The sequence below is a fragment of the Physeter macrocephalus genome, chromosome 8 (assembly GCF_002837175.3).
Source record: "Physeter macrocephalus isolate SW-GA chromosome 8, ASM283717v5, whole genome shotgun sequence".
Taxonomy (NCBI): domain Eukaryota; kingdom Metazoa; phylum Chordata; class Mammalia; order Artiodactyla; family Physeteridae; genus Physeter; species Physeter macrocephalus.
Window position 1 is genome coordinate 133592887 of NC_041221.1, and position 12236 is coordinate 133605122.

At 45.3% G+C, this 12236-nt stretch overlaps 1 protein-coding gene across 2 annotated transcripts in view; it reads right to left on the reverse strand.

Moving 5' to 3' along the window:
• SPOCK1 (SPARC (osteonectin), cwcv and kazal like domains proteoglycan 1) overlaps positions 1 to 12236 on the reverse strand; it is a 560476-nt gene that overhangs the window by 168896 nt on the left and 379344 nt on the right. For both annotated transcript variants that reach the window (XM_024121302.3, XM_024121312.3), the window contains one exon: positions 2302 to 2416. In XM_024121302.3, coding sequence (XP_023977070.1) covers positions 2302 to 2416 — 115 coding nt within the window. The remainder of the gene's footprint in view (positions 1 to 2301; positions 2417 to 12236) is intronic.

Genomic DNA, 12236 nt, shown 5'->3' on the forward strand with positions numbered 1-12236 from the left:
CAACAAAACACGAACAACAAACAGAATCCAACAACACATTAAAAGGATCATACACCATGATCAAGTGGGATTTATCCCAGGGATGCAAGGATTCTTCAATATATGCAAATCAATCAATGGATACACCATATTAACAAATTGAAGTACAAAAACCACATGATCATCTCAACAGATGCAGAAAACGCATTCAACAAAATTCAACACCCATTTATGATAAAAACCCTCCAGAAAGAAGGCAGAGAGGGAGCTTACCTCAACATAATAAAGGCCATATATGACAAAAGGAGCAGGATACAAAATTAATGCAGGGATATCTCTTGCATTCCTATACACTAATGATGAAAAATCTGAAAGAGAAATTAAGGAAACACTCCCATTTACCACTGCAACAAAAAGAATAAAATAAACTATAAGACACTGATGAAAGAAATTAAAGATGATACAAACAGATGGAGAGATATACCATGTTCTTGGATTGGAAGAATCAACATTGTGAAAATGACTATACTACCCAAAGCAATCTACAGATTCAATGCAATCCTTATCAAACTACCAATGGCATTTTTCACAGAACTAGAACAAAAAATTGCACAATTTGTATGGCAACACAAAAGACCTCGACTAGCCAAAGCAAACTTGAGAAAGAAAAACAGAGCTGGAGGAATCAGGCTCCCTGACTTCAGACTATACTACAAAGCTACAGTAATCAAGACGGTATGGTACTGGCACAGAGTATTAATCACCAAAATTTACAAGTAGCTCATGCAGCTCAATATCAAAAAAACAAACAACTGAATCCAAAAATGGGCAGAAGATCTAAATAGGCATTTCTCCAAAGAAGGGTGGGAATGTAAATTGATACCGCCACTATGGAGAACAGTATGGAGGTTCCTTAAAAAACTAAAAGTAGAACTACCATATGACCCAGCAATCCCACTACTGGGCATATACCCTGAGAAAACCATAATTCAAAACAAGTCATGCACCACAATGATCATTGAAGCACTATTTACAATAGCCAGCACATGGCAGCAACCTAAGTGTCCATCGACTGATGAATGGATAAAGAAGATGTGGCAAATATATACAATGGAATATTACTCAGCCATAAGAAGAAACGAACAGCCCCACAGCACAGGGAGATCAGCTCGGTGCTCTGTGACCAGCTAGAGTGGTGGGATAGGGAGGGTGGGAGGGAGACGCTAGAGGGAGGAGATATGGGGATATATGTATATGTACAGCTGATTCACTTTGTTATAAAGCAGAAACTAACACACCATTATAAAGCAATTATACTCCAATAAAGATGTTAAAAAACAAAAGAATGAACTAATGTCATTTGCAGCAACATGGATGGACCTAGAGATTATCATACTAAGTGAAGTAAGTCAGAAAGAGAAAGACAACTACCATATATTCTCACTTATATGTGGAATCTAAAAACAAAACCAACCAAACAACAACAAAACTTAAGCTCATAGATACAGAGAACAGATTGGTGGTTGTACTTCAATAAAGATGTTAAAGGAAAAAAAAAGCAATAATATTGGGGTGTGTGTGTGTTTGTGTGTGTGTGTGTGTGTGTGTGTGTTCTTGCTTTAAGTATTTCTGCAGGACTGAAGGCAGATGTAGCCTGAATTCAAAGGCTCCTTCTGTCATCTGTAAAAGCCTAAGCCCACTGAATGCTAGGAATGGGTGGGGAGTAAGGGACAAAGGCTTTAACCACCCTGAAGAGGAGGGGAGAGACTTCCCCTGGGCTGGAGAAATAGAAAGACACACTCTCAGAAGGAATGGTGGACTAGCGGTCTTGAGGCAGCAGGACCCCACACCAGTACTGTCGGCCTGGCAAAGACACCCACGCCCCATGGAGCATGGAAGCAGACAAGCCTCAGCCCCGCCAACCTCAAGGGACCTCCAAGGATTATCATAAGGAGGATGTCAGTGGCGACCAGAAGACTAAAGGTACCGCCCCTGTTTTCTTAGCTAGAAGCTTCCTGGATCCTGAGGTCACCCCAGGAGGAGGAAGGGCCACCATACTCATCAGGAAGGGATTTTCTGTTCATCTGCTCAGATGAGGACTCAGAGTCAAATAAAGTTGATTCAAAGGAAATTAAGATATTAACTCTCTTTGCAAATATGTGTTTGAGAACTGAGATTCATACCACAGCAAGAGTTCTTACACCACGTACAATATAAGACACCGATACAAACACCTGCTCCCCCTCTCTCCCTTGTCCCCCAGTCAGAGATCAGGTACCCCAGATCTGCTGGCTGGAGAGTACCTCACAGCCTGCGGCTTACCTGGGGAGCAGGTGCTTGCGGCTGACACACAGGGCAGTCTGGTAGTCCTGGGTCACACACACCTTGTGAGGGCTGCATTTCACCTTTAGGCAGGGGTCTTTGGATGGGTCCAGCGCTGAGGCAAAAAGAACACGAAAAGAGGAGTTAGGACCTCCAGGGAAATTTGATTTCTCTATTTCTACTCAAGTAAACAAGAGGGAAATAAACAGACCATGTGTTTGCACCCTGCACTGTTTACTTAGGCTGGCGGGGATTGGAATGAAAACCCACACGGGGCGGGGCGGGGGGGGGTGTGGAATTCTGTGTCTATTCCACGTGGTTTTCTTCAACATCAGGAGAGTGATGCTTTTGTGCTTTGGGGAGTTTCAGTATCTTCATCTTGGCCAGGAATTACTTTTAAAAATCGTTTAGAATCTTGTGTGTTCAGAGGACCAAAAGCTACATTTCCCTCTTTGGTTATTTGTCTGCTATTGCTTTTTATGACTTTGTGCCCAATTTTCCTTATTTCCTATAATAGAAAGTCCCAGAGGATGGAGTTTTTTGGCTTCAGTTCCATCAACACGGACCGTGAGCACATAGGCAGGGCGGCCAGCACACTCCAAGGTAGAGAGGCATGGCTGGGCAATCCTAAGATATTCAGTCTGACTAGAAAGCGGGCTTTGTGGGTGGGAATAATGAGGGCGGGGGTTGATTCGACCAAGTCACTGGAGAAGGGTCTCCAAAGCCAGCAGATCATACCCTGCAGCATTTCCTAGAACAGGCGGGGCAGCAGCGGGCCCCTGGCTAAGCAACACTCCACAGGCTGAGGTGTACATGCTCATCAGGGCAGACAAGAGGCCACAGGAAATCCTCTGCGAAACAAAAGCAACGGTGTCATCTCCCAGCTCTGCGGCCTAAAGCCCATCAGGTGGTCAATCTGTCATGACTGCTCTCCACAGCCAGGCGAGGTCATGCTCCCCACACAAACATTCAGTTAAACAAATCGGCGTCCCAAGCAGGGACAGCAAAACTGCTACAAGAAATGGGAGGACTCCCACAAAACCCTGGGCCCCTCAGCGATCATGACCCCCCTGCACTTAGAGGAAGTCAGGATTCCTGTCAAACCGCCCAGGCCCAGAATCGCAATGCCATTTTCTTCCCACGGCTGCGGGGAATTCCTCAAGGGACCTGAACACACTACACCCGAAGGTATTTCTTTCTGGGGCCTGAACCGCTCAGGGCGGCTCCCTCCACTGAAGCAGCTTCAGCCTCCGCAAACAGAAAACAGGGTGTATTCTCAGGCAGGTCAGGTGAGCAACGAGACCCAGGTCATGGTCCCAGGGGAGTCACCTGGCAGAGCCTACTCCCCAGAGGATGTGCCCCCGGGCTGCCTGGTGCTTAGCAGCAGGAGACGGGCTGCAAGAGAGAGAGGCTAAAGCTCCAGGGACAGGGCGCTCACTGCGAGCTCCTAAGCTAAGGGCTTCGCCTCTGGGAAGTGAGTGGCGGGGGGCCTGTGTCTGCCCTCAGAGCCCTCCGAGGCTGGGCCTTCCAGAAACTTGCAGCAGGAACTTCCTGGTCCCAGGTGGAGCTCTCTTGCTTCCTGAGACGTCCTCACGAGAAGCCAGGAGGCTGGTGCGTCTCAGGCCAGTGGCCTTCTCCTTGTGCTTCGCCCTCCACCTTCACTCCAGGGCAGCGGTCCAGCAAGCTATGACTTGCTTTCCGGGACTCAAGCAGCACCAAGCTAACAATGAATGACAATCGGATGGCTGCTGAGGATGACCATGCTGGCCCTTCACTGCCCCTTCTCACACTTCTGGCCACCACAGGATGAAGACGACACTTAGGGATCTGAAGAAACTTGGGGACCAGGCCCCTGGCAGCCCGGGCCACAGGTACCAAGTGAGGCATTTCCTGACAGGTGTCAAGCGCCGTAGAACGCTTGGGATTTTCACTGGAGTGGATCTCAGAGATGGCAAACACCAGGCTGGCCCAGGGTCTCAAAATGTGCAGGACCGTATGACAAGATGTATTGCCGAATTTGAGCTTCTTTTTGCTTTTGCAGCCAACTTCACAGACATGCAATGTCCACACTGGGATCCAGATGGCTTCAAGGGGCAGCGCAATCTCAAGGAGAGTAAGTCAGCTGAGCACAGCAGAGAGGAGCACAGACTCTAGGCCCAGGGATCAAGGTGAATTCTGCCTTCACTGCTTCCTGACCTATACCTCAATTTTCTCATCTGTGAAACGGGATAATAGCAGTCCCTACTATCACTTTTAGTTATCAAGAGGATGAAATGAATTCATCTTTGTAAGTGCTGAGAACAGACCTGAAACATGTGAAGCACCTCATAGGTGTTTGTTATTTGTTGTGTCTCTGGATTTTGTTCCCAGAGTGAACAGTAAGCCTCCAAAATAACCAGAACAATAGCTCACACGTATCCAGTGCTTTTGACACACAGGCAGTGAACGAGGCCCTCTAACTGGATTACCACACTTAATTCTTGCAAACACCCAAGGAGGCAGCTGCCATTCCTGTGCCCGTTGTACAAAGAAGATGAGAGGGGCGGATGGTATGTGACACCTGGTCGGTTGACTCCAGAACCCAAACTCCTCACCACGATACACCAGCGGCATGAAAATCACCTAGAGTCTCCTTTAAAAGGTGGATGTGGGGTCCCACCTTACACCAAGTATTGAGCCCAGATGTGCCATGTTCCTGAGAGGCCTTCAGGGCAGGCTGAGACTTAAGGAGTAAAAGTAAAGGGAAGCCAGGGGGTCTGGCTGGCTGGCTGGGCCACACAGGATGCCCCAATGAGCCATACACGGCCCCAGTGCTCCCCGGAAGGTGGGGATGCCAACCCTGGGCATTTGTGCCTACCCCCTCTGAATGCAGCAACCCCTCAAAGGAGTCACCTGACCAGTGGCTGCCAATTTTTTTTCTGCAACCTTGCTACATCTGTCACCCTACCATTAGGCTAATATTATAGATCGCCCTCCTCCAATTCTTAAGGCTAACGTTTCTTAAAAAAACAAAAAAAAACCTCCAAACAGAAATACCAATAAATAAAAATCATCAGCTATTTAACTTCATACACATACTTACTTAACAATTTGCATATAGAAATCAAGTCTGCTAAAAATTAATTACCAGGGTCTGAATATTTCAAACATGTATGGGAATTATTTAGAGTAAATGAACTTCACAGCACAACAAAACAGTAACAAATCAAGCTATCACCGTTTATTTAATCACCAGGACGCATCTTGTTTTTGAAAAACAGCAGTACTGGAATTGAAAGGGGATGAGGATGGTAAAGGAGCGTGCCACTTCCATGTAAATGCTGCCTCTGAAATACACTTCTCCCAGCAGCCCCGAGGCTCGCCGTGACTGAAAGGCACCCGCACCTGTACTGGGCAGGGCTGTGCGGCTCCACTTTCTAGAGGAGATGATAGGAGATCAGAATAATAAGTGGCATTTGAGAGGCCCTCTAATAAGGTGCAGGGAAATTGTGCAGGTGAGGAGGTAGGGAGAGAGGGCTGAGAGTTCATGATAACCCTTACAAGGGGTAGAAGCTTCCCTGTCAAGGTGCTAATGATTTCTGGAAACTGCGCTCCAAGTTCCTCTCTTCCCCAGCGCATGCTTGATGATGGGACGCATCACTCCCCACAGGATGCCGAAGCCCTGCCTCCCCTCTACCTCTTCTACCATAATACCTGCAGGACTCATGTGGACTCAAACAAGAGAGTATGCACAGAGCAGATACCCACGGGAGGTTAATTTCATCTTTCCTGTCCACATACAAAAACCAATCAAGTGTCAACTGGCACAGGATACATGTCCAATTAATTTTTTCAATAATTTTTACAAAAACTTTTTTCAAAGGGAAAAAAAAAACAAGAATGAATTAATTTAAACAGAAATTTGTCAAGCTGAAAAACATCAAATTCAAAAGCCAGTTAATTACAGGCTTCATGTAAGCTTTTTTTGAAAGTAATTTTATTTTTTAAGCTCACTGCTTGGTCTCAATTAAGGTAGTGATATTTTAATTATCGTAATTGCTTCTGAACTTGTTTTTCAGTATGAGTTAATTTTTAATTAGCTACATCGATTTTAAAATTCTGAATCAAGACTTTTTGCTGTCTTTGGGCACATTCTACAAGCTCACTGTCCAACAGTCATAATACCTGGAACAACAGAGCAGGGTACCACCTCAGAGATGCTAAGATGAGAGAATGTTCCACTTTGTGGGCTGACCAAAGGGTCCCTGAGAGTCACCTGGGGGTGTGACATATGCTTGGGTTTATTCCATTAATATTTGCAGAGCATCAGTTCTGTGCAGGCCCATTTTTTCAAGCTGGAGGCTGGCACTTCTAGAGTGAACAAGATGTCATTCCTGCCCTCCAGAAGCTCACAGCTCAACAGAGGAGACACATAATATGAGGGTAAGTTCTGTATGTTATGGGAGATGGGGGAGGTACCTCATCCAGCCTTTCAGTGGGTTAGGTGAGACTTCCTGGACAGACTGCTATCTATGGAAAAGTGGGTTTAACCCAGGTAATAGGATGAGGAAGAACATTCTAGGTAAAAAGAAGCTCCCATTCCAGATGTAAGAGAAATTGTGGCAAGTCTGGGGAATGGCAACATTTCATCAGGCTGGCAGCAGGCTGGAGCAGGGGTGGTGTGAGACACGACTACAGAGAGTTGCAGCAGCATCATGGGGGGGCCTTGAAACCACAATGAGGACTCCGGGGAGGGGGGGCCGTGGCCACCAAGTTCCACAGTGATGACAAATATGGCACACCCTCCCATGCTGAAGTTGGTGGAGAGGGGGTAGGAAGAGAGAACCCTTTATACACATTTTACGTGGAAACTGGTCCTTTGATAAGAACAGACAAACTCTACACCACCCGTACCCTCCAAATGAGAGGGGGTGTCGAGTGGAGGGCCCACTGGTCAACTCTTAGTGCCCCCTTTCCTCCTTTGAGGAACCTCCGTGACCCCTTTCCCCGGGGATATTAAGCTACCTGGTGAGACCAAGAAGCAAAGATTTAATCCAAAAACATCATGTGAACTTGTGGTCCACTCCTGTGACTTGTGGAAACTTCCTCTGACAAAAGGTCACTCAATTTTCAAAGAGTTGACAAATTAATGACTGTTTGTTGTCTCCTTCTTCCTTTTAAGGTTGCTCTCTGCCTGAATCGTGCTCATGTGAGGTTCATCTGAAGAGCAAAGACGCTCCCAGTGATTCATTAGGAGTGACTTAATGGAAGACTGACAAAGAAATTACTCCAAACTGCTAAAACCTAGTCAAGCTAAGATCCCACACATTTATTACAGCTTGTCTGTCCCCATGGTAACCCGTACATGCATTTTGCTTCCCCCCACCCCCTCCAGAGGGGCTTGTTTACTAGCTGACGACAGAGCCTCACAGAATACAAAACAGAAGATTCCACCCAAAGGATTTTGCTGGAACCATAGAAGAATGGCAGCTTGGAAAGCTTCCATCACTGATCTCAGCTTTCAAATCAAGGGGTTGGCCATGTTCTCTGAGGCCAAACAAAGGGGCCAATTGGCCATGCGTCTAAATAGGACAGACAGATGAGTGATATAGAAGGCTGAATGTGTGTGTCCAAGGACTGGGAGATGGGAGTGGGTGGGGACATACGATAGACAAGGACAAAGGGAAGAGGATAAAACGATGCATCTGACCAAAAATGCCCTCTTGGGAAGAGACCTTTTCTTCCCCCTTCAAACCAAGGGTCTGAAGACTCATTTCTTTCTGTTAAAACTAAAAGCATCCTCTCTCTTATATTTGTGTGTGTGTGTGTGTGTGTGTGTGTGTGTGCGTGTGTGTTTGAAGGGGGTGGTATAAACTATGAAGAGTCCTTTTGGAGGGCAGTTTTTCAACCATGTCCTTAAATGATAATAACCGTTAAACTAGGTAGATAGGTATTTATTATATCGTTCCCTCAACTTTTTTATATATATGAAAATTTTAATAATAAATGGAAAGAACGGAAAAAAGAAACATCCTACGACCTAGCAGGTGAATGTGTTAAGCAAAAACATGTATCTTAATGATCTACAATAAGGGGAAATTATAAACAACTTGAGGGTTCATCTATATCCATCTGCTCAGACTGCCACAAAATACCAGATTGGGTGGCCTGAATAACAGCAGTCTATCTTCTCACAGTTCTGGAGCCTGGAAGGCTGAGATCAGAGTGCCAATATGGTCAGTTTCTGGTGAGTGCTCTCTTCCTGGCTTGCAGACGACCACCTTCCGTGTCTTCACATGGGTTTCTCTAGGTATACCCAGAGAGTGACTAAGCTCTCTGATGCCTCTTCTTATAATGATACCTATCCTATTGTATCAGGGTCCCACCCTTAAGACCTCACTTAACCTTAATTACTTCCTTAAAGGCTCCATCTCCAGAAACAGCCATAGTGAGGATTACGGCTTCAACACAAGAATTCATTCCATCACACCATCTACAGGGAAATGGTTACCTTAATTACAAGACGTCCATTTATGAGATATTGTCCACCTACTATAAAGGAAGAAGTAGGTTTATATGTATTAACATAGGTAGATGTTTATGGTGCATTAAGTGAAAAAGGAAGGTAAAGATGAGAAAATTGATTTGAAAAAGGTAAGTAACTTTCTGACAGTACACAGCTTATAAATGGCAAAGCCAGTACTCAAAACCAGGTCTGTCTACATCCAAAAGAGATGTCCTTTCCCTTTCCTATCGTGCTTCCCTTGAAAAGAAGCACCAGCCCCAATCTCCACCCATTCACACAGAGGACATCCTCCTGAATGTCCTCTATCTCCTGGGGCCATCCCTGCAACAAGCTGTGAATCAATTCAGATGCCCTATGGCTCTGGGCCACCACCACTGCAGCCTGTCACTGAGTAGTCTAGAAACATTACCCACAAAAGGCAGAGTCTCCTGCTTCCTGGAGAATCTCTACAACAGGGAGACAATGAAAAGTCATGACCATCGCTGGAGGCAAGAGCAAGTGTCCAGCCTTGAGAGAGTATGGCACTTCTGCCTCTGAGATGTAAGAGTTAAGGATGCCCTATGCTGGGCTAGAAGTAATAGCAGAGGCAGGGAAGAGCTTTAATCCCCTGCTCATGTGCAAAACGAGACATTATGAGCAACCACCGATAAGTCTCACATGGCTAGTTTACACATCCTGATCATTAGAAACGAACGTGTTCAGAGGGGTCTACTAGGGCAGCTATGAAAATAGGCGCCATAATATCACAGGCCACAAAATGTTATTAGCCTGGCCAGTCAATGCTCTTTCTCAAAGCTCTCATCCCACACCTTCTCCCGTTCCCCCAGCTGCTCTGGGATGGTGAAAGCAATGATGCTCACTCTGCGTTTTCACCAAGAAACTGATTTCCCTTCAAAAGTGGGATGGAGGAGAGGAAGAAAAAGGAGAGGAGAGAAGAAGAATTAAGTGGAAAAAAGGGAAGAAAAGAGAATTTTATTACATAAAGCATCACCTCGTCAGGAGGCTGACAGAGACAGTGACATCCACCGACCTGTAGAATAATGTACTATTATTCTAATTCACCACTGAGGTAACTGATATACAGATCAGTTTAATATGAATTTACTAATAAGGAAATTGGCACAGAGATGTTAAGTAACTTGTCTGTGGTCACACAGCTGCTAAGTCTGGATTTCAATCTAGGTGAGTCTCACACCAGAGATGATACTTGGAGCCACTACACCACTCACAAAAACAGCTTATGATGGGGGTAAAAGTCATGACTACAGTGCCAAGCAGCAGCATACGGAACCCCTCTGTCCACCTCCCCCAAGAATCATGTCACCCATAGGATCCCTAAGAGAACTTCTCACTGTGAAGAAAACACTGTACCAACTGAAGTCAAAGCCAACTGCTTGGATGTGTGAATAAACTTATATGATTTTTATAATGAATACAAAAGTCAAAGTTTCTTTCCAAGGCAATGCTGATGTCCAGTGAACACTCTCTCTCTCTGACATAAGAAACAACATGGAACAAGTGAACCTCACTTCTGTGAGTGGGCTTTGTGAAGCATCTATATGGTCCATGTCACTGGGGAAACGCAGGATGGCTGGCGGTGACATGGGACAGGACCAGGCAGCATGATCAACGGGACCTGAGAACAGTCATAACTCTCAGTAGAGGGACAAGACACCATGCACAGAGAAGTCTTAACCTTCTCATCCATCAAAATGGCCAGAATTTATTAAAATGTAATAGTTGAAGCACTTGGGTTCTATTTCATTGTAATTGACAGAAATTATTCATAAGACATTTATGAACAAAGGAGACAGAATTACTTAAGACCAGTTCCATAACCTAGGAAAATAAGAGGATACAAAAAGCACAATAAAAATCAAATATTTCCAGGAAAAGGTATACTTAAAAGAGTGCTATAGCTCATAAAGTCTATCTTTTGTACCTGCGCCTCACTTCAATGCAATTAAAATTCCTATAAAACACATAGCTTTCCTCAGAGAACTAACTCTTTTGGAGCTAATGAGCATGATTCTGCCATTATTCTGCAGCCGTAGTAGTTGACCATGTAAGAATGTGGAAATTCAGAAACTCCACTAATTTCCAAAAAAATAAAAATTAGTGCACCTAGAAGATTGCCCAAGGGTTTGGATCAGAGAGGTGTGGGTTTGAGAGGAGAGACACAGCTGGTTACTTCCTGCTGATGTGATCTTGACAGGTCACTCACCTCTTTAGGATTCAGTTGTAGACCAACAAATCTACCTCACTGGGGTGTCATGAGGATCTGACAAGATAACACAGAAAGGTGCTGAGCACAGGGCCTGGAATATGGTGCATGTTATCATCCTCACCACTCTTACCAGCTCTTCAGATAAAGAAAGGGGATGTACACCAAGGGCAAGTGACCCCCCCAGGTATTTCAGAGACTCAAGATCCTGGAGCTATGATGCTGTTCAGCCTTTCCAATCCCAAATATTAGACTCATCTCCACAGGAAGAAACATTAAAATTTCTTTTTGAACATCAAGCTCAGGGCCCAGTTCACCCAGAACACTTTAGCTGATTAACCAGATCTTCACCACTGCTGAAGCCAGCATATGACAACTAAGGCATTCATATATCTCTAGTAGGGCTGTGCTCTGCTTTGTCTCATCTCAGAGATTGTAAGGTCTAGAAATGAAGAATAAAAACCTTTCCTTCCCCTAAATTATGTTCACCGAGAGCACAACCTACATGGTCATACTCTTTTTTTTTTTTATTTCTCTTTTTCAAGAGAAGGTCTTTGGGCTTTGAAAAGTCTCTACTGGAGAGTCAAGGAGTTTGAGTGTTAAGGTATCCTAAGGGCCTACATTCAAGCGCCACTGGTAAAAGGCTAGAAAAAGAGGGAATAATTAAGGGGAGAGAATCTGGCAGACACTGTTGATCCCAGCAGCCAAGGGCTTGAGTCCAGGAAGGTTGGTAACATGTGGTATGCTGGGGATAAATGGGCAGCAAGGTTCATCCAGGCAGGTTTGGTGGACAAAGTTGGTGCTTTCCCATCCTCAGCCAGAGGACGTCCACCTGGCCTTTTTCTGCCTTGCCCTAGACAGGCTGGCAGGAACAGTTGTTAACTGAAACCGGAACAGTAAAGTCTGCGGGGAAAGCCTGCCCCAGCTTGGAGACCAAGATGCTCAAGTGACCTCTCAGAGCCTTGCGTAGTGTGGCATCATTCTGAGGGGCAGAACCTCAGTGCAGAGCTCTAGTTAAGTAACATGGTATTCATTCACTGGACACCCCCGACAAGTCTAAAAATCAGCGGAAGGTGGGGAAACAGACAGTCACACACCATATGTATCTATCACAGCCTGGTCTCCTTCCCCTGTTTTCCACAATCTAATCTAGTCCTTGCTTCTCAGACTGTGGTGGGCCAAGAAGGATGCACATTCACAGTGACT